We start from the raw sequence: 23,647 nt of genomic DNA on the forward strand, positions 1-23,647 counted from the left end.
TTCTATGCTTGTTCTTGCTTAATTCTTTGGGATACAGGTGCACTAGTAGTCAGAAAGGCCCTTATCTTGTGAAGGCAACAGTAGGCCTACATGATTTTATTCATTACGCATTTATTATTTGTGGAGCCTACATTACACAAGGCTCCACTTTTTCTTAAACATTACACCATTTTTCATAGTGCATTTTATACAAGGCTATGTCAAATTTTTATGAGGGTTGACAGATTGGGAGACATTTTATTTTTATTTTTTTGTGGTATCAATGAAGGTATTTGGGGAATGGGGATACATTTTATGACTGTGTATTATAATTTCCAAACACTTATTTACACACACATACACACACACACACACACACACACACTCACTTTGTTTGTACTCATGTTATAGCCAACTCTCGACTTTTGTATGAATTACTTTTTATCAAATATTTGTATCTATTTGTACGTATTCATTATCTTTAACTGGTTAAATGTTTGTAGTTTGCATGTTTCAATAATGATTAACACGCTTAAATAGTCATAACAAAAGTTAAATCATGCAGGGATTTATATTTGGCATTTTTACACACATTCTGTATTTCCACTGAAGAAAGCAATACTTAATCATAATAATTAATCAAATGTAAATGGACACTACATGTTATAAAAATGAAAATTGCTCTCCGTAAATAAATGGTCAGAAATGCTCAGCCTGAAGCCATTCGGCTATAATAAAAAATATAAGTTATATCAGCTTAATTTTGTATTTTTATTTACAATCTACAAGGTTATAATATGTTGGGAATAGTGGTGTAGGAGTTTGAAATTGATTCAATACCCTAACCCTAAGCTATGTTCAAAGTCAGCAGAAATACAAGTGATATAACCCCTAACATGAGTTCAGTCTGCCAATGAGAACCAAGAGGGGCCTAACTTCGTCCTTCATGACTGGGAAAGGCCTTGATTCTAGGACATAGGAAATCCCACATCCATCTCATTAGATCAGAACAGGATGGATCAACAGTGATTCACATTACTGGTTTTCATCCTAAAACAAGGATAGATAGTTGTGTTCTGCTGCATGACACACTTTGTCTACCCATATAATGTGGATCATTGTCAGATTATCTGATATACAAGCTTCAGTAACAGAACACCGTGGTTGTAATAACACTTTAAACAGGTCGTTTTTAAAATGTGTACTGTGTGTTTGTTTTGAGTCCACACTGGTCATTTTACTTATGTAAATTAGATAGTCACAGAATACTTTCTTCTGAATAACTGGTCAGGGCATAGCACTTTCCATTCAGTTTCAGGCAACTTGGATGTACACCTGTGGTGACTACGGTACTTCTGTCACACCCATTGTTCACTAGATAGATGAATGTAATTACACCCAACACAATGTGAAAAACAGAACGCATCCAACCACTAGATCACATAACTAGACGTGAGCTGGATGTGATCCCAAAGCTGGCACCAATGTAGCAGAGGAAATTGACAGCTGCAACAGGAACTCTAACCAGAGCTCATACTTGGCAAAGTGAGCTGCAACAGGGACTATAACCAGGGCTCATACGTGGTAAAGTGAACTCTAATGGCCGTTGTCACGAAAGCCTAGTACTTCTCTGTGTAGAGGCAGTAGACCTACAATGCTGGAATATGCCTTGTTACAATAGCCTAAGTATATAACATGATTCACATGACCATAATAATCATCATGAAACGACTTTGGAAGTGCCATAAGTGTAAGCCAACATAATTCATTATTTTACATGAACCTGTTTAATCGCATTGATATGGCTTAATTGATCATAGATAGTCCAGCATTGTTATAGTTGCATTTTTTTTTTTGCAGGTCTTCTGTTTCCCTACATTTCTTGTTGAATTAATTTCCCATCATGAACATGTATCCCCATTCATATACATTCATCAATACCCCCCAAAATGTAATAACACAAATACAGCTTTTTACTCCAACATGACAACCGTCATAAAATCCAATATAGCACCAGTATCCCAAACTATTGTGATATTGTGAAAACAAGCATAGAAAACAGCATTGGCATTAATCAAAAATAAAATGAATGTAGGACACAAAAAAAGTAACTTCCCGAAAATTGTTGCAAAGTTTGGCCCCCCAAAATGTATTTTCCTATGAATCCAGTCGCACAAAAAATGGCCTTTTCCTATGAATTTTCACACGAAACAAGCCGCACAAAAACACAATCTGCTGAAATACTTTTTGTAAATATTCGCACGAATTGAGTGTGAGATTGTGTTGGATGACGATGTGCAGGTTCGAAAGCTTTAAAAAAGTGTGCCGTTTTTGGATGTTGATTAGTGATTGTCAAATGTGTTTAGTTCAGATTATTTGTTTGCAATATGTGACAGAGGCCAACACAGCTTCTTAAACTGACTATTCGATTGTGTGGTTTGAATAGAGTGAGAAGACAAAAGGGGCATTAGTCTACATTGGGTGAACACCTTTCATTACAGCATTATATGTAGTAAATTCTTCCAAAATGTAAGTGGTTAGTGTTTATAACATGTTCTGGTGGAATAGAGATCGGTGGAATGGAGGACTAAAATCGGTTATATTAAAGAGGACTATGTGAAAACACCCTTAACAAAACTCCCCCCATACAGAAGATGCCTTCGTGTAATGGAACTGGGCGTCATGATCAAGGGGCTACACATTTTCTAGGAAACCAGTCCCAACCCCAGAAAATTAATATTCAATTTTTTTTTTTACTTGGAAAGGGATCAACAAACACGCAGCTGTGGGTCGCCTGCGCGTATTTAAATGTTTGGACACTTTATGGGACGTTAAACATACTAAACTTTACGCATCCTATTTAAACTTTTAACTCACCTTTGTGTGCAAGTACAGCAGTGGCATGGAATCGCAGAATGCGGTTTTGGCCATGATGCTTCGAACCGGAGACTGTACATTCATTCAGAGGCCCTGCAGCTACTTGAAACGACGAGGGACGGCGGATGAGAAACGAGAGATAAAAACAGTCAACATTATTTTAGGGTCCTAAAACACACGTGATTGACTAATTGGGGGTGGGCACGTAGATATCACGACTTGCATGTGCGTGACTGATGCCTGATCAGTTGACGAATAAGGTTGGTCAATTAGGTGTATGGTAAACTGGGCAGAGTCAATTAGCCTACATCAATCAACTTGAAATTCAAAACATTTACAATACTATGCTTGCTTTATTGGTTTATTTGCATGGAAATTCTTACTTTTTTTTTGCTGTCATGGTACCCAAATAGACACACAACATACACATCACAGGCTGGGAGCATGGGAGAGCAGCACCCCTAGAGAATTAGGGGTAAAGTGCCTTGCAGATGGGGCACAACGGCAGAAGATAGCATATGGGATATTGAACCCGGTAACCCTAATGAAGAATGAGACACTTCATTCAGTAAAAGTCTTTACTGGCACATAATTGCAAATATTATACATTACCATATACTGTAGCAGGTCACACCTGTTACAATGTAAAATCTTGCAACATGGGGGCTGAAACTGTCTACCAGGACATAGTCTTCTCCCTAAAAGATTGCTTGTTTTTAAGTTGAGGTTTAGCTGGGGAGGAGGTAAAGAATAGGTGGGGAGGAGCAAAGAATTCTTGGTACATCAGCATTGAGATATGACATTCGTGACTACTGATCACATTCAAAATACAGGGAAGCAAGGTAATCACTGTTAAGCTCCAACTCAAATTCCATCTACAAAGCTGCCAATTCTCCTTCTAGCCTACAGATCATCCTACACATCAAGCCTTTTTGGTATTTACATAGCCAGTGAAGAGTTCCATATCGATTGTCTGTGTGCAATGCCTACAGGAGAGGTCAGTGGTGTTGGCTTGCATGTTAGATGTACACACTCTGCACGTTGTTGCCGCCTGTGTGGCTTTACTGCCACTGTCAATTTTAGAAAAAGTCTACACCACCTCCTAGTGGCCATCCTAACATTGAAGGCAGCGTGAAAGAGATTCATCAGAGGGAGGTTGTTCCTGATATCCAGTCCTGCCTTTACAAGGCCTGATTATGGGTTGGTGAAGACCGGGATGTCTCCCATGGCCTCAGCCCTTGCAAACAGCAGTCAGACTGGACTACCCTACAGGAGGTACAGAGGCTAAAGGAAACCGGCATTGAGCACAGACTAGAGAGCTGTTCTACAATGCCCCATCAACCTGCTGCTGTGCATGAGCACGCACACACTTTAAAAAACAAACACATGAATGATCAAAATGACAAACAACCAAAAGGAAAAACATGTTTAAACTTATTTTATATATTTTTTGATATAATATAAATTTAAATGAGACAATGTCTCCCAAAGTAAGGAATAGTTGGACCACAAATCAAAGAAAAGAAACATGGTCTTAATGATCCTTGAGTGAAGGAATCTTTGAAAAGGGCAACAAAAATGAAATACATCACACCACTTGACTGTGAAACACAATGGTTGTTTCACCCAAACCACTCCTCTATAGGTCAGACAGGGGGTGTACACATGCATTCAGGACAGGTGAATTGTGGGAAGTTCACACAGAGAGGAAGAGTGAGGTAAGAGAGAAAAATATAAAAATCTGTCCACAAGGGAATACAGCGATAAGCAGAACGACTGCCTTCGAGACAACAACTCCCATTGTTAGGGCAGAGACAAGACCATCTTGTCATTATATACAGCATCTGTTTCACACCAGGGTTAGGGGTTAGGGTCCATGACGTTAACTCAGTTGACTTCCTACGTTAACTGAATTGAACTAACCCCAACCCTAGTTCAATGGTCCTACTCTGACGTCCCGACAAAGGACTTAACCTGTCACTTACATTACCTTGAAAATACGAACCACAACCTTCAATATCGACCGTTAAATAACTGAAGTGTCAATTTTCTATCAGTCAGTCTAGCCTCATCACAAATAATCAGTGATCCATGATTTAATAGTTTGCATTCTTAAATATGGGAACATCCAAATGATCTACAAAACAAATAAAAAAGATCTTTACATCGATAATTCAAAATAAAGTGAAAAGTTTGGAACAAATGATATTTCTACTCAGAACGTGACAGCTACTAGAACAATGTTAATTGCTGTGGTCACTTCTACTCTTCCCCCTTCTCTTATTTCATCCTGAGCATTCTAACCACCAGAGGAACAAGACAATCCACAGGGAAGCTCCACCACCTCTCTTCTTTCCCTTTAAAACTCTCCTTGTTTAGCCGTCATACAGAATCCAAAACAGATACATGCAAATGCATAAACGTAAAACAGATGTTGAGATTCAAATGGTTGTTCATACATTCTCCTTCCACACACTCAAACATACAAACACATTCATTCACACATGCACAGTGCAAGCAGGGAAATGGCTACCCTCCGAGGTACACACACCCCTCATTCTCTCCCTGACCCGCTTTCTCTCTGTAGGAACAGTCCACACGATTTGTAACAGCAAGTTTTCAGCAAGAGCACTCGTAAAAAAAAAACTGCAGAAATATGGCTTTTAAAACCGTAACAATCAAAAGAAAAATGAGTTTAAAAATATTTTTCTCCTTTCATGTGTTTCTACAATTGTTTGGATTTATTTTTTATCCAGTAGTAAAAACAAAATCTGCAGTGTATGGGAGGTTTTAGGTGTTGCTTGTCAAAGTGTGTGTGTGTGTTGGATCGGTGAAGCATGCGTACGGCTGGTGATGTGGTATCTGCTGGCATAACCCAGGGATGGTGAAGTGCTGTTGATGCTTTGATGTGCCCAGTGTAGTGGTAGTGTGGTGGGTAGACAGGCAGGGTCCTGCAGGCATGGCCAAGGGCAGCCCTGTCCGGTTCCACCTGGTCCCGTCAGAATGAGAGACAAGGCCGCCAGTCTATCCACACAGGCCTGCTGAGGTCAGTCATCACGTCATGCTCTTGGATCCATGTTTCCACCGCTTCTCGGTGTCAGAGTGTGTGTGTTGTGCAAGTGTGTTTGTTTGTTTGAGAGAGTGTCAGTTTGTGTCATCCCAATTCCCCAGCAGTGCGAGTGTGTGTGAACGTGTGTTAGCCTGCTTGCTCATGTGAGTGTGTGCACGCATGTGAGAGAGGTCACTCCCGTATGCTGGCAGAGTAAGAGAACTGAGGGAAGTGTGTGCGCTGGTTCTGGTCTTCTGAGTCTAAGCTGTCATCTGGAGATAACACGAGAGAGAAAAAAACAACAAAAAAACAACAAAAAACAGGAGATTTACTACAAACTACTTTTTTTTTCCAAAACCTGTTTTACAATAAATCAAAAATAAATCACCATCCAGATTTGAAGACATTTTTAACAGTGAGACACACAAACACTCCTCAACTTACACTTGTCCGGGGGAGTTACGGTGATGGTTTGTGCTGTGAACTCGTCGTCAAAGTAGCGGGTGTCCGTCTCTGACGTCACCTGGGGCTTGAAGGGAGGCAAGAGCTTCCTTTCTACCACATCCTGCCAGTTGATGCTGGTGAAGAACTTCTGTGTCATCACGTCTTTGGCATCTTCTTGTCCACCTCCAAGCCTACAGAATGATCAGCATCACCATTATATTCTTCACTCAATGTATACTGAAAAATAATACAAAACGCAACTTGCAGTGTTAGTCCCATGTTTCATGCGCTGAAATAAAAGATCTCAGAAATGTTCCATACGCACAAAAATGTATTTCTCTCAAACTTTGTGCACAAATTTGTTTACATCCCTGTTAGTGAGATTTCCTCCTTTGCCAAGATAATTCATCCACCTGACAGTTGTGGCATGTCAATAAGCGGATTAAACAGCATGATCATTGCACAGGTGCACCTTGTGCTGGGAACAATAAAAGGCCACTCTAAAAAGTACAGTTTTGTTACGCAGCACAATGCACAGATGTATCAAGTTTTGAAGGAGCGTGCAACTGGCATGCTGACTGCATGACCGCTGTCAGAGAATTGAAGATTCATTTCTCTACCATAAGCCACCTCCAATGTCATTTCACAGAATTTGGCAGTACGTCCAGCCAGCCTCACAACCGCAGACCACGTCTAACCACGCCAGTTCAGAATCTCCACCTGCGGCATCATCTGAGACCAGCCACCCAGACAGCTGATGAAACCGTGGGTTTGCACAACCGATGGATTTCTGCACAAACTGTCAGGAATCGTCTCAGGGAAGCTTATCTGCACGGTTGTCGTCCTCACCAGGGTTTTGACTTCAGTTTGGCGTCGTAACCAACTTCAGTTGGCAAATGCTCACCTTCGATGGCCACTGGCACACTGGAGAAGTGTACTCTTCATTGTTGAATCTCGGTTTTGTGAGGGCGAGTGGTTTGCTGATGTCAATGTTGTGAACAGTGTGCCCTATGGTGGCAGTGGGGTTATGTAAGGGCAGGTATAAGCTACGGACAACGAACACAATTGCATTTTATCGATTGCAATTTGAATGCAGATATGCCGTGACGAGATCTTGAGGCCCATTGTTGTGTCATTCATCTGCAGCCATCACCTCATGTTTCAGCATGATAATGCACGACCCCATGTAACAAGGACCTGTCAGCTTCCAGGAATTGTGTAAAATGTCCCAGTTCTTCCATGGCCTGCATACTCACCAGACTTGTCACCCATTGAGAATGTTTGGGATGATCTGGGTCGACATGTACGACAGCGTGTTCCAGTTCCCGCCAATATCCAGCAACTTCACATAGCCATTGAAGAGTGGGATGACATTCCACAGGCCACAATCAACAGTCTAATCAACTCTATGTGAAGGAGATGTGTCGCGCTGCATGAGGCAAATGGTGGTCACACCAGATACTGACTGGTTTTCTGATCCACAACCCTATTTAATTATTTTTAAGGTATTTGTGACCGACAGATCTACATCTATATTCCAGTCATGTGAAAGTCATAGATAAAGCTTATTGAATTTATTTAAATTGACTGATTTCTTTATATGAACTGTAACTCAGTAAAATCTTTGAAATTGTAGCATGTTGCATTCACATTTTTGTCCGGCTTTATATATATATATATTTTTTTTCTTTAAAGACACCAACACCTACCTCTGCTTGGGGTCCTTTTTGAGCAGGCCAGCAAGCAGGGCCTTGGCTTCGGGGGCCAGGTTCTTGGGGAAGCGGATCTCCTCCATGAGAATGAGCTCAAACAACCGCTCATGGTCCTGGTTGTAGAAGGGCAGTCGACCGCACATCATCTCGTACATGACCACACCTAGACCCCACCAGTCCACCGCTCGGCCGTAGTCATTGTCCTCTAATACCTGCAGGAGAGGGAGAAAGAGCGAGAGAAAGAGGGGGGGGAGAGAGCGAGAAAGAGAACAAAAAGAGAAATAGCAAATACAATTATGTGGAAGCCAAGGCACGGTGTCTCTTTCTACCTCAGTTGCAATGTAAACGATTACCTACACGACATGACCAAAAGTATGTGGACATCCGAACCATGAAAAACAGCCCCATACCTTTATTCCTCCTCCACCAAACTTTACAGTTGACACTATACATTCAGGCAGGTAGCGTTCTCCTGGCATCCGCCAAACCCAGATTAATCCGACTGAATGCCATATGGTGAAGAGTGATTCATCACTCCAGAGAACATGTTTCCACTGCTCCAGGAGTCCAATGGCGGCAAGCTTTACACCACTCCAGCTGACACTTGGTATTACGCATGGTGATCTTAGGCTTGTGTGCGGCTACTCGGTCATGGAAACCCATTGAACAGTTCTTGTGCTGGCATTTCTTCCAGAGGCAGTTTGAAACTCAGTGGGGTGCAACCGAGGACAAACAATTTTTTAGGCGCTACACGCTTCAGTACTTGGTGGTCCCATTCTGTGAGCTTGTGTGGCCTACCACTTCACGGCTGAGCCGTTATTGCTCCGAGATATTTCCACTTCACAATAACAGCCCTTACAGTTGACCGGAGCAGCTCTAGCAGGGCAGAAATTTTACAAACTGACTTGTTGGAAAGGTGGCATCCTTTGACGATGCTACGTTGAAAGTCATTGAGCTCTTCAGTAAGGCCATTCTACTTCCAATGTTTGTCTATGGAGATTTCATAGCTGTGTGCTCGATTTTATACACCGGTTAGCAACGGGTGTGGCTGGAATAGCAAAATCCACTAATTTTGAAGGGGTTTCCACATACTTTCGTGTGTGTGTGCTTTGAAGAATTACAAATATTTTGATCTGTTTAACACTTTTTTGGTTACTACATGATTCCATGTGTTTTATTTAATTGTGTTGATGTTTTCACTATTATTCTACAATGTAGAAAATAGCTAAAATAAAGAAAAACCCTTGAATGAGTGGGTGTCCAAACTTTTGACTGGTATTGTATATAGTGTATTTGCAGTCCCGCTGTCTATTCCTGTTGATAATAATTTACTTTCCAATGGCAAAGTCGAGTTATTAACTTGTATGTTAAGCATTCTTTGCTGGATAGACAATTATTGACTGTAAACCAGTCCAAGACAAGAAACCAGCAAGGAATGCATCTGGAATTGTTAACTGGACACACTGCAATGTACTGTTCAAAGCACAACTAGAATGTATGATTTTGTTCACTGTGCTGTAGTTACCTCAGGTGCAAGGTATTCTGGAGTCCCACAAAAGGTCTTCATGGTAGCCCCGTCTGTGATTCCCTCTTTACACAGTCCAAAATCTGTGATCTTTATGTGTCCATCTTTATCCAGCATTAAGTTCTCCAGCTAGAAGAGAAAGAGATGAGAACAAGAGTGAGTGAGTGACCACAGGAGAGAGTCAGCAGCAGAAAATACCACTGCTAACATGACAGCTGACTGTAATAAGTGCCACAGACTTACAGGCTTTTCACCAAGAGACTGGTGCTCTTCTAGTGCAGTCTATGGTAGGATTGAGCCTAGACCAATTCAGAAACACTTTAAATCCAAGACTGGGCTTAATCTTAAAATCAGCCCGTATTTCCTATTGTGCGAAATGTTAGTCTTGAGAATATACTTTCAATATGAGGCGGTACGTGTAAAGGTATGGGCGAGTCAGGGAAACATCAGCCAGACATCCAGTCAGGGAAGCGGCCATTACCTTCAGGTCTCTGTAGACAACGTCCCGTGAGTGGAGGTACTCCAGCGCAGACACAATCTCCGCACCGTAGAACCGTGCCCGGTCTTCTGTGAACACGCGGTCCCGTGACAAGTGAAAGAACAGCTCTCCTCCATTTGCATATTCCATCACAAAGCATAGCCGGTCATGTGTTTGGAACGCGTATTTCAGTGTCTGTGTGTGTGTGTGTGTGGGGGGGGGGGGGGAGACAAGACAGTCAGAATTAGAGACCACTTTTGAATCAGATGGCTACTTGGTTAAATGCAATCAGTGTTCAGTAGGGTCAGATGTCGTCAGTTAGGAACTCACCGTTAAGAAGGGATGCCTCGTATTCTGAAGGACTCTGCTTTCTGTTACCGTGTGTGCTACCTCATCCTTATGGAACACATCACACAAAAACACACCATGATGGACAGATACACTCAGCAGTGGACAACTGGATTTGGACTTCTGGGCTACTCAAGAACCCAAAATAGAACCTTGAAGTAACTGTGCATAATTAGTGCTGTGGCTCACTTGGTAATGCAAGGGATGTGGGTTCGATTCCCACAGGGGACCAGTATGAACAAATATGAAAATGTATGCACTCACTACTGTAAATCACTCTGGATAAGAGCGTCTGCTAAATGACTCAAATGAAAAAGGAAAATGTCATCAAAATCAAGACTTCCAGGGATATGGTGCACGGCTCAGATTCACAAAACACCTCTAACGCAAAATCTTAAGAAGCTTCTTAAGAGAGAGAAAAAAAAAAAGTAATATTAATGACAATGTTTGTTGCTAGGCAACCAGTTTAACTAGCTGTCTAGCTAGCAATGGCAATCATGTTAGCATATTTCGTACTGAGATCACTGTTCTAAAACACGTTCTTGGGTTTAAAATAATCAATACTGAAACTTTCAGATTAAGTTTGTGAGTAAATAAACATGTTCAATTGCTTTCATGAGCTTATTCTCTCACTGCCTTGGACATGGCCACAACGGTTAACCATCTTGGAATTAATTTCCAAGGACATTATTTCTTCTTAACTTTTTGCTTGAGGAGAAACATTAGAAACAGCTAAAGCAAATTTCCAAGAATCTTTTTGAGGAATGGAAACTTTGCTTAACTTTCTTCTTACGTCTATAGTTAAGGGGGAAAAAGTAATTTAAGGTTTTGTGAATCTGGGCCCAGTAGTCTTTTCCCTACGTGGTGCAATACTACTTTTGACCAGCGCCCTATGGGTCCTGGTAATGCCCTATATAAGGAACCACTTTGGACGCATCTGTCTGAGCAACTGCCAGTCTCTTTGATGCCAAATTGTTACCTTAGCGATTATGACTTCTTTCCTCAGGATCTTCATGGCGTAGTACATCCCTGTGGCCTTCTCCTTCACCAGGATCACCTTACCAAACGTCCCCTTCCCCAGCAGCTTCAGGTAGTCAAAGTCACTCATGGTCTGTGGGGGGTGTGGGGGACACAAACACCTTGAGGGTTCAAATCTCAGTCTTCTTCAAGACAGTTTGGATAACAGGATTTATTTGACCATGACAATTACAGCTTATGAGTAATAAAGAGTTTACATAGACCTGCACAACGGTTTTAGATGAAGAACGAGCAGAGAATGGAGCAGAAAACGCACCAACACACACTATGGACCAGGTCACATAGGGAGATGGTAAACCCGCTGTGATGAGGTACTGTTACTAAGGAGTAGTAGATACTCTGAACTAGGATGCAGAGGTTCCAATGGACAAAAGCAGCCACATCTAGAGGAGGGCTGTTGGACAAACACAAAGAGCACTGAGAGGTCTGCAAGGTTGGTAGAGGGACAGTAGGACACTGACAGGTCTGCTGGGAGGACACTGACAGGTCTGCTGGGGGGACACTGACAGGTCTGCTGGGGGGACACTGACAGGTCTGCTGGGGGGACACTGACAGGTCTGCTGGGAGGACACTGACAGGTCTGCTGGGGGGACACTGACAGGTCTGCTGGGGGGACACTGACAGGTCTGCTGGGGGGACACTGACAGGTCTGCTGGGGGGACACTGACAGGTCTGCTGGGGGGACACTGACCCGTCTGCTAGGGGGATACTGACCCGTCTGCTAGGGGGACACTGACCCGTCTGCCAGGTTGGTAGGGGGACACTGACAGGTCTGCTAGGTTGGTAGGGGGACACTGACAGGTCTGCTAGGTTGGTAGGGGGACACTGACAGGTCTGCTAGGTTGGTAGGGGGACAGGAGAACACCGACAGGTCTGCCAGGTTGGAAGGGGGACAGGAGAACACTGACAGGTCTGCCAGGTTGGTAGGGGGACAGGAGAACACTGACAGGTCTGCTAGGTTGGTAGGGGGACACTGACAGGTCTGCTAGGTTGGTAGGGGGACACTGACAGGTCTGCTAGGTTGGTAGGGGACAGGAGAACACCGACAGGTCTGCCAGGTTGGTAGGGGGACAGGAGAACACTGACAGGTCTGCCAGGTTGGTAGGGGGACAGGAGAACACTGACAGGTCTGCCAGGTTGGTAGGGGGACAGGAGAACACCGACAGGTCTGCCAGGTTGGTAGGGGGACAGGAGAACACTGACAGGTCTGCCAGGTTGGTAGGGGGACAGGAGAACACCGACAGGTCTGCCAGGTTGGTAGGGGGTCAGGAGAACACCGACAGGTCTGCTAGGTTGGTAGGGGGACAGGAGAACACCGACAGGTCTGCTAGGTTGGTAGGGGGACACTGACAGGTCTGCCAGGTTGGTAGGGGGACAGGAGAACACTGACAGGTCTGCCAGGTTGGTAGGGGGACACTGACAGGTCTGCTAGGTTGGTAGGGGGACAGGAGAACACTGACAGGTCTGCTAGGTTGGTAGGGGGACAGGAGAACACCGACAGGTCTGCTAGGTTGGTAGGGGGACAGGAGAAAACCGACAGGTCTGCCAGGTTGGTAGGGGGACAGGAGAACACCGACAGGTCTGCTAGGTTGGTAGGGGGACAGGAGAACACTGACAGGTCTGCCAGGTTGGTAGGGGGACAGGAGAACACTGACAGGTCTGCCAGGTTGGTAGGGGGACAGGAGAACACTGACAGGTCTGCCAGGTTGGTAGGGGGACAGGAGAACACTGACAGGTCTGCTAGGTTGGTAGGGGGACACTGACAGGTCTGCTAGGTTGGTAGGGGGACACTGACAGGTCTGCTAGGTTGGTAGGGGGACAGGAGAACACCGACAGGTCTGCCAGGTTGGTAGGGGGACAGGAGAACACTGACAGGTCTGCCAGGTTGGTAGGGGGACAGGAGAACACCGACAGGTCTGCCAGGTTGGTAGGGGGACAGGAGAACACTGACAGGTCTGCCAGGTTGGTAGGGGGACAGGAGAACACCGACAGGTCTGCCAGGTTGGTAGGGGGTCAGGAGAACACCGACAGGTCTGCTAGGTTGGTAGGGGGACAGGAGAACACCGACAGGTCTGCCAGGTTGGTAGGGGGACAGGAGAAAACCGACAGGTCTGCCAGGTTGGTAGGGGGACAGGAGAACACAGACAGGTCTGCTAGGTTGGTAGGGGGACAGGAGAACACTGACAGGTCTGCCAGGTTGGTAGGGGGACAGGAGAACACTGACAGGTCTGCTAGGTTGGTAGGGGGACAGGAGAACACTGACAGGTCTGCCAGGTTGGTAGGGGGACAGGAGAACACCGACAGGTCTGCTAGGTTGGTAGGGGGACAGGAGAACACTGACAGGTCTGCCAGGTTGGTAGGGGGACAGGAGAACACTGACAGGTCTGCCAGGTTGGTAGGGGGACAGGAGAACACCGACAGGTCTGCTAGGTTGGTAGGGGGACAGGAGAACACTGACAGGTCTGTCAGGTTGGTAGGGGGACACTGACAGGTCTGCCAGGTTGGTAGGGGGCCACTGACAGGTCTGCTAGGTTGGTAGGGGGACACTGACAGGTCTGCTAGGTTGGTAGGGGGACAGGAGAACACTGACAGGTCTGCTAGGTTGGTAGGGGGACAGGAGAACACTGACAGGTCTGCTAGGTTGGTAGGGGGACAGGAGAACACTGACAGGTCTCCCAGGTTGGTAGGGGGACAGGAGAACACCGACAGGTCTGCTAGGTTGGTAGGGGGACAGGAGAACACTGACAGGTCTGCCAGGTTGGTAGGGGGACAGGAGAACACTGACAGGTCTGCTAGGTTGGTAGGGGGACAGGAGAACACTGACAGGTCTGCCAGGTTGGTAGGGGGACACTGACAGGTCTGCCAGGTTGGTAGGGGGCCACTGACAGGTCTGCTAGGTTGGTAGGGGGACACTGACAGGTCTGCTAGGTTGGTAGGGGGACACTGACAGGTCTGCTAGGTTGGTAGGGGGACAGGAGAACATTGACAGGTCTGCCAGGTTGGTAGGGGGACAGGAGAACACTGACCACTTTGTTTCGGGACTTGGACATGGCCACCTCCATCTCCTCCATGCCGCTGCAGTCGCTGGGGGAGCCAAACGTTATGTCCATGGGAGCCTCTTCCACTCGCGTCTTCAGGCCGTTGGCCACCGCTTGGATTGCCCGCATCCATTCCTCCCTGGAAGGGGAGAGGGAGTTCAATGTAGACCACTTCAAGCCCAAAAGACATGAATCTACACTGACTGAGTGTGTGTGTGGATACGGTGGGTATGAGGGTGATTAACTAGTGAGGTCAATAGCAGACCTCTAATCCTGAAAGTTGGTGAAGTAAAAATAACTTGTAGAAGGAGGGCATTGCCCAGTTTACAGATAAACAAATACCCATTCAACTCTTCCACATTGTCCCTGCCTCTGGAACTTTCCGTTCTCACCTTTCCTCGTTACTCTCCACGTGGAAGGTGCGCTCTATGACTGTGGTCCACTGTAGGCAGCGGATGACAAACGTGTTGGGCCTGGGCCGTTCTGTCTTCATCAGCTGGCACTCTGCAGACAGTGAGTAATAGAGAGGTTTGAGTGTGCTACTGTAGACACTGGGTGAATCTCAACAGTCTTCCCTCGATTCCTCTCCTCCCATTCTCTCTACACCTCCTCAAAACAGTAGCTCATGAAGTGAGAAGACGATTCAAGGAGAGGAAACTGTTCTTCCTGCTGACGGACACAAGGAATCAAAGGAGAGCCAATCTGTGTGAACATGACTAGGAAACTCTCATCATCATCATCATCCAAGTACCACCAGGCTCTAGAAGTTGGCCCAGAAATGACAGACACCAACCTGCCACAGAGAAGTTGTTGAGGGGTGGGAGGCTGTGGTCGGACGACATCTCTGGCTTCTCCTTGTAGCCGATGAAGGAGCCATCACTCTTCAGGATGAAGTACCGCGGCCTCCACGTCTTAATGTACTCTCCTGCAGGGAGGGAGGGAGAAGGGCATGAGTGAAAGGGGGGGGGGGGGGGGGGGAGAGGGGCAGAGTGAGAGAGAGAGGCACATAAGCCATTCATATTAGGGTTTAACTAATTCTGAGTGGACTCACAGTGTCCTAGAAACAGGAGACACTGTGAGACAGCGATGAGTGAAGCTCATCTCAGCTCACCCCTCTTATGGAGCCAGCCCTCTCTGACCACACTGATGTCATTCATGCTGGGGCGGAGGACTGCTGGGGCTCAGGGTGGGGGTCACAGGGGAAATACAGGGAAGGGGAGCTGTGACTGCTGGGGAAGGGAGTCAGATGTGTCTCTGACGAAAATGTCTCACAGTGCCTAGGGGACAGAAAGATCAAAGATACCAAGATATTAACCACAATTGAAAGAGGATACATTTTCATAATAAACAACATTTTTGAAAAAATTTGAGGCCCCCCATCTTGGCGCTGCAGAGAATTTTTTACATTTTTGAGGCAATTTCATGCAATTCTACAAATTTCTCCAAGGAGCAGAGATTTTTTAAAATTATATATATAAAAAAAAAACTGATTTCATGCGATTTTACATACTCAGCCATGGAGCTGAGAGAAGGTAGGTCATACAGGCACGTGGAGGCCACACACACACACTACTGAGCCTCATTTTGACTTGTTTTAAAAGGACACAAAGTTGGATCAGCCTGTAGTGTGGTTTTCAACTTTAATTTTGAGTGTGACTCCAAATCCAGACCTCCATGGGTTGATAAATTTGATTTCCATTGATAATTTTTGTGTGATTTTGTTGTCAGCACATTCAACTATGTAAAGAAAAAAGTATTTAATAAGAATATTTCATTCATTCAGATCTAGGATGTGTTATTTTAGTGTTCCCTTTATTTTTTTGAGCAGTGTATATGTAAACTTCCGACTTCAACTGTGTGTGTGTAACAGGTTTAAACACAGTTTCCCATTGTTTGTTTCATTGAACAAGCATTCATGAGCATGCACCTGTGGAAGGGTCGTTAAGACACTAACAGCTTACAGACAGTAGGCAGGCCTAAGACAGCGCTACAGGGAGACAGGACGGACAGCTGATCATCCTCGCAGTGGCAGACCACATGTAACAACACCTGCACAGGATCGGTACATTTGAACATCACACCTGGGGGACAGGTACAGGATGGCAACAACAACTGCCCGAGTTACACCAGGAACGCACCGTCCCTCCATCAGTGCTCAGACTGTCCGCAATAGGCTGAGAGAAGCTGGACTGAGGGCTTGCAGGCCTGTTAGGCAGGTCTCCACCAGATATCACCGGCAACAACGTTGTCTATGGGCACAAACCCACCATCGCTGGACCAGACAGGACTGGCAAAAAGTGCTCTTCACTGACGAGTCGTGGTTTTGTCTCACCAGGGGTGATGGTCGGATTCGTGTTTATCGTCAAAGGAATGAGCGTTACACCAAGGCCTGTACTCTGGAGCGGGATTGATTTGGAGGTGGAGGGTCCGTCATGGTCTGGGGCGGTGTGTCACAGCATCATCGGACTGAGCTTGTTGTCATTGCAGGCAATCTCAACACTGTACGTTACAGAGAAGACATCCTCCTCCCTCATGTGGTACCCTTCCTGCAGGCTCATCCTGACATGACCCTCCAGCATGACAATGCCACCAGCCATACTGCTCGTTATGTGCCTGATTTCCTGCAAGATAGGAATGTCAGTGTTCTGCCATAGCCAGCGAAGAGCCCGGATCACAGGTCCCAGACGTGCTCAATGGGATTGTTAGATCAGAGGGTGAGGGCTAGGGCCATTCCCACCATAAATGTCTGGGAACTTGCAGGTGCCTTGGTGGAAAAATGGGGTAACATCTCACAGCAATAACTGGCAAATCTGGTGCAGTCCATGAGGAGAAGATGCCCTGCAGTACTTAATGCAGCTGGTGGCCACACCAGATACTGACTGTTACTTTTGATTTTGAATCCCCCTTTGTTCAGGGACACATTATTCAATTTCTGTTGGTCACATGTCTGTGGAACTTGTTCAGTTTATGCCTCAGTTGTTGAATCTTGTTATGTTCATACAAATAAACGCAGTTGACAGTGAGAGGACGGTTATTTTTTTGCTGTGATTGTGTGTGTGTGTGTACACACACACAATCTATTCGACATACTTTATATCTGGTTATAGTCGTTTAAGTTCACACCTAGTGTTCCCTTTTCCATTTAGGCGACCCGAAAAAGAAACACTTAGGCAGCCCACCCAAAAGCTTCAACGGCATAAAAATCCCTGTAGGCTACTTGGTGCTGATCCCCTCACCTGTACAATGGTAAAGTAAGGCTTGGTACATACGCTCTAAAACAAACTTACTGGAAAAACTGTTTGGTAACAGAATTACAGTAAAATCTCCCTCAGTTTTATATGGTTACCCAACTTTGTATCTGCACAGTTCTACCTGTAAATATGTTTTTATAACATGTTTTATGGAAATTGTTAAAAGCAGTGCATTGTTCTATTGTTTGTTAAACTTCTAACAAAAAACATTAATTTAGGTATACATTTTAAAGTGAAAAATGAAGTCCACGTATTTCTGTTACCATGGAATTGCCCTACTTCCACTGAAGAACTGCTGAAGGTTGTAAACAGAAATGCAGCCTCTTAAGGCTTCCTCAAACTCATCAGAATGAATGTAAGATAACTCAAGAAATCTGTAATTAATTTAGAAGTTTTTGCCGAGTAGATGTTAGGCTCACAATTTTACACCTAAATAGGATGTTTGGTAGAGTATTTCAAGTAAAAAAAATGTGCATGAAAATTATTTGTGTATCGTTGAATGACAAACACTACATTGAAGCATCCCTACTGCGTTTAGACTTCGGCTTCCGAACTTCAGCTTGCCTCCAGAAAAAAACCTTTGCCAAAGGCCAAAACCAAATTTTGTCATAATATATTTTTATTTAACTAGGCAAGTCAGTTAATTAAGAACAAATTATTATTTACAATGACGGCCTACCCCGGCCAAACCCTAACGACGCTGGGCCAATTATGTGCCGCCCTATGGGACTCCCAATCACGGTCGGATGTGATACAGTCTGGATTCGAACCAGGGACTGTAGTGACACACTTAGATGTAGTGCCTTACATCACTACGTCACTGTCTGTTCCTTTTGGATGGGAAGCACGCGGACACCTTCACAGGTATGCAGGTGTAAAGTGAGGAGTGCAAAAAATGTGATCATCAAGGTTGACATGTTTTTCAATTAACCGACAAGTCTGTGTTGACGGACTCCTCTTTTTGACCACCCCCTGCCCGTGTGTATGTGGATCCTCATCACCAGACAGTGTTAGGTCTGTGTCTGTTCTGCAGCCAGCTCTGCCCAGTTAGAACCCAGCAGACACCTGTCGCAGCTTGCCCTGGCACAGGCTGGCAGCACTCCCGGTCACCCCACTATCAATTAATCCCCAACTTGTAGTGTAACAGCCGGATGGGCAGTGCATCACTTAGTTACACAACCAAATAACTGCCAGTTACCGCTCAGCTACCTCTCAAACATTAGCTGACATGGGCAAGTTGATCTGGACATTTCTGACAAGTTATTTATAACTAAAGTATGCAATGACTGACATGACTAGGCAAGTCAGTTAATTAAGAACAAATTATTATTTACAATGACGGCCTACCCCGGCCAAACCCTAACGACGCTGGGCCAATTATGTGCCGCCCTATGGGACTCCCAATCACGGTCGGATGTGATACAGTCTGGATTCGAACCAGGGACTGTAGTGACACACTTAGATGTAGTGCCTTACATCACTACGTCACTGTCTGTTCCTTTTGGATGGGAAGCACGCGGACACCTTCACAGGTATGCAGGTGTAAAGTGAGGAGTGCAAAAAATGTGATCATCAAGGTTGACATGTTTTTCAATTAACCGACAAGTCTGTGTTGACGGACTCCTCTTTTTGACCACCCCCTGCCCGTGTGTATGTGGATCCTCATCACCAGACAGTGTTAGGTCTGTGTCTGTTCTGCAGCCAGCTCTGCCCAGTTAGAACCCAGCAGACACCTGTCGCAGCTTGCCCTGGCACAGGCTGGCAGCACTCCCGGTCACCCCACTATCAATTAATCCCCAACTTGTAGTGTAACAGCCGGATGGGCAGTGCATCACTTAGTTACACAACCAAATAACTGCCAGTTACCGCTCAGCTACCTCTCAAACATTAGCTGACATGGGCAAGTTGATCTGGACATTTCTGACAAGTTATTTATAACTAAAGTATGCAATGACTGACATGACAAGAGGAACTGACGATACACCACCCAATTTCGAAATTACACCTGGTTCATTCTACTATTAAAACTTTAAAGAGTAAGTTAATAGCCGAACAGAGTCCCCCCTGCCGACCCCTCAAGCCCCCCACAGTTTGGGAACCACTGCACTAGAGGAGCAAGACAAACAGAATTACTGCTACCATCATGGTAGTACCATGATGTTTTTAGTTTTTATTTCACCTTTATTTAACCAGGTAAGCTAGTTGAGAACAAGTTCTCATTTACAACTGCGACCTGGCCAAGATAAAGCAAAGCAGTGCGACACAAACAGCACAGATACACATGGAATAAACTAGCATACAGTTAATAACACAATAGAAAAATAATAAAGTCTATATACAGTGTGTGCAAATGGCATGAGGAGGTACGGCAATAAATAGGCCATAGTAGCAAAGTAATTACAATTTAGCAGATTAACACTGCAGTGATAGATGAGCAGATGATGATGTGCAAGTAGAGATACTTTTCTGCTCTTTTGCACACCAGTAAATAAAAACAATATGGGGATGAGGTAAGTAGATTGGGTGGGCTATTTACAGATGGGCTACGTACAGCTGCAGCGATCGGTTAGCTGATGTTTAAAGTTAGTGAGGGAAATATAAGTCTCCAGCGATTTTTGCAATTTGTTCCAGTCATTGGCAGCAGAGAACGGGAAGGAAAGGCGGCCAAAGGACGTGTTGGCTTTGGGGATGACCAGTGAGATAGACCTGCTGGAGCGCGTGCTACGGGTGGGTGTTATCGTGACCAGTGAGCTGAGATAAGGCGGAGCTTTACCTAGCATAGACTTATAGATGACCTGGAGCCAGTGGGTCTGGCGACGAATATGTAGCGAGGGCCAGCCGACTAGAGCATACAGGTCGCAGTGGTGGGTGGTATAAGGGACTTGTGACAGAACGGATGGCACTGTGATAGACTGCATCCAGTTTGCTGAGTAGAGTATTGGAAGCTATTTGGTAAATGACAATGCCGAAGTCGAGGATTGGTAGGATAGTCAGTTTTACGAGGGTATGTTTGGCGGCGTGAGTGAAGGATGCTTTGTTGCGAAATAGGAAGCAGATTCCAGATTTAAATTTGGATTGGAGATGTTTAATATGAGTCTGGAAGGAGAGTTTACAGTCTAGCCAGACACCTAGGTATTTGTAGTTGTCCACAGTCAGAACCGTCCAGAGTAGTGATACTAGTCGGGCGGGCGGGTGCGGGCAGCGAACGGTTGATAAGCATGCATTTGGTTTTACTAGCGTTTAAGAGCAGTTGGAGGCCACGGGATTCTCACATAGGTGTTCCTTTTGCCCAAGTGGGAAAGGGCAGTGTGGAGTGCAAAAGAGATCACGTCATCTGTGTATCTGTTGGGGCGGTATGCAAATTGAAGTGAGGCTAGTGTTTCTGGGATAATGGTGTTGATGTGAGCAATGACCAGCCTTTCAAAACACTTCATGGCTACAAACGTGAGTGTCATAGTCATAGTCATTTAGGCAGGTTACATTAGTGTTCTTGGGCATAGGGACTAGGATGGTATGCTTGAAACATGTCGGTATTACAGACTCAGTCAGTTACAGGTTGAAAATGTCAGTGAACACACTTGCCAGTTGGGCAGCGCTGATCCAGAGCAACTTACAGAAACAATTAGGGTTAAGTGCCTTGCTCAAGGGTACATCGGCAGATTTTTTACCTTGGGGATTCAAACCAGCGACCTTTGGTTACTGTCCCAAATCTCTTAAAGGAAAACTCCAACCAAAACCTATTAGTCCATTGTTGATATAGTCCCAAAATGTTTTGCTTGTCAGCAATCAAGTTCTCAACTTTCAAAATAGAGACTAATTTAAAATAAGTGATAGTTTTTGGGGGAACCAGCATTATCAGTGCCTAGAAACATACGAAGGACAACATGTTCTGCTTCAGGCTAGGCTACATCAATCTAACCATATACTACTATTGGGTGATGGGAGAGTCGTCAAATGTTCAATGTTTATCTGTTAGCACAATAAAACTACTAACAGTGGGAGGGGCCAGGCATTACACAGAAGTGACTGATGTGTCTGTTTGAACTGTATTGTTAGCAGAGATAAAATCCAATGGGTCCCTTCCACTCAGTCAATTCCTAATCTATTATTAAACTAATCAAGTGTAAATCTGTTGGCTATTTAATGGCTTGATTTTGATAATGGAATTCGGTACTAGTAAGCCACTCGAATTGATACAAATTCAAAAACCGTTACACTTGAAACAGCATCGACTAGGTGAGTTTCTACTTTTAAAAGCAAAACTTTGTTTTGGGTGATACAACTTAGCTAAATAACGTTACTGAATGAAACAGAAATTGGGCTACTTCCACTGAAGCGGACAAGCCTCAAATGCCGGGCCTTTTTAGAGTAACGTTATGTCGAGCAGTGACCCTGGGTCGATATTAGCCGACTCAACTCATCATAAATCGTGGAGTTCAGTTTAATCGGCTAGGTCGATATCTACACCTGGCCCAGTCATAATGTTGTTGACAGATAAAACGAGACAACTGCATGGAGGTGTGGGTGAATGAACAGCAATGACACCTGGATAATGGTTCGTTAACACACTCTTCGAACTGAGTTTGTCTCGGTCAGACCCTGCTGTTGAACAATGGCCGGTTAGCTAGCCATCTACTGTAGTACTGTTAGCAAGCGTACCTAGCTACCAATGACTGATGTTTACAAAATTAATTGACCTCTACCAGTGATCACACTGCCTCCAAAAAACAACCAACGAATGTCCGCTGAGCTTGTTTTTCTTCCAACAACGGCGGCATGTTGTCGCAGGTTAGTTACCTACTAACAAGATAGTAAAACGGATGGGTCGGGTGAACTCGCGAAATTGTATGTTAGTTGCGACTAGTCAACTTTTAAATCATTACAAATCTTTATGATTGAGTTACAGTTTATATCTATTCATTTTAAGTATTATTGATCTCCCGTTTACGTTATAAAAAAATATTTGCTTTTACCTTCAGTCCCTTGTTATTGCTGGTGCTTCAGTTATATCACAGATAGAACAAGGAGACAGATATTTCACTGGATGTATATATGTGAAGCATCCGGTTGACGTTTCCACTCACTACCAAATATGGTAGTGAAAGGAAGCCTACTGGCGGGCAATGGGAGAATATGGAACGAGATGGGTTTTGGCCGACATAAAGCATCAATTAAACATTTAATCTCAATATAGTTCTGTTCCCAAAACTAGAATATGTTATGAACAGAACGGACTAAGCTTTGTAGACTTCAACATTTGCAAAAGTTTTTAAAAATCGCGCTGTTTAGAAGGAGTGCAAAGAAGAATTTAGTTATTTCACACGCGCACTACATAGTAGGCGTTCCCTAACGGAATACGCAGATGTTTACGAGAACGCGCCAATAAGATGTCGCTTGCGCATGCTTGGCTCTGCCCTTCTCCTTGCTTGTTCTGCCCACTAAGACTAATTTGTTCACATTGGAAACGACAAGATGTGGTCTATCTTGGTTTATTTATAAAATATCTTTGGTTATATCAGCAGGCCCTGTCCAAACCAGACAGAACAGCAACCCTCCACACGCGCACAAACAGGATATGACGTATTGAGAGGCCTCCCTACATGAAACAATTGGGAAAAAACGATCTCTGACTGAAAAATCTTTTGAATGGTCATCCAATTTCATATTCAATGTCGGAAACTCGGGCTCCGACTTTTCCGTCATGACTTCACCTCATCCCTTTTCCGAATTCCCAGTTGATTAAACAAAAGAAAGAGTTCCCAGTTGCACCATTAGCGCCCGAAAGTGATCACTGACACTCAAACATAGCATTTGAGTAGTAAGGCAAGCAATCGACTGTTGACGAAAATCGAGAAAACGGGTAGGTGCGTTTAGATTCCCTAGCGTCGCTTTCAAATGTATTGAGTTC

At 44.7% G+C, this 23,647-nt stretch overlaps 1 protein-coding gene across 1 annotated transcript; it reads right to left on the reverse strand.

Annotated features, from left to right (window-relative positions):
• Positions 1-3,189: 3,189 nt before the first annotated feature.
• Positions 3,190-22,803, reverse strand: LOC110503159 (RAC-beta serine/threonine-protein kinase). Its single transcript, XM_021581506.2, has 12 exons — positions 22,713-22,803; positions 15,600-15,765; positions 15,282-15,413; positions 14,881-14,992; positions 14,477-14,627; positions 11,392-11,523; positions 10,395-10,460; positions 10,068-10,259; positions 9,587-9,715; positions 8,059-8,273; positions 6,350-6,540; positions 3,190-6,177 (listed from the first exon to the last, which is right to left on the reverse strand). The coding sequence occupies exons 2-12, from the start codon at positions 15,643-15,645 to the stop codon at positions 6,098-6,100; spliced, it is 1,446 nt and encodes a 481-aa protein (XP_021437181.1). The 5' UTR covers positions 15,646-15,765; positions 22,713-22,803; the 3' UTR covers positions 3,190-6,097.
• Between the last annotated feature and the right edge of the window lie 844 nt (positions 22,804-23,647).

The sequence above is a fragment of the Oncorhynchus mykiss genome, chromosome 24, assembly GCF_013265735.2.
Source record: "Oncorhynchus mykiss isolate Arlee chromosome 24, USDA_OmykA_1.1, whole genome shotgun sequence".
Lineage (NCBI taxonomy): Eukaryota > Metazoa > Chordata > Actinopteri > Salmoniformes > Salmonidae > Oncorhynchus > Oncorhynchus mykiss.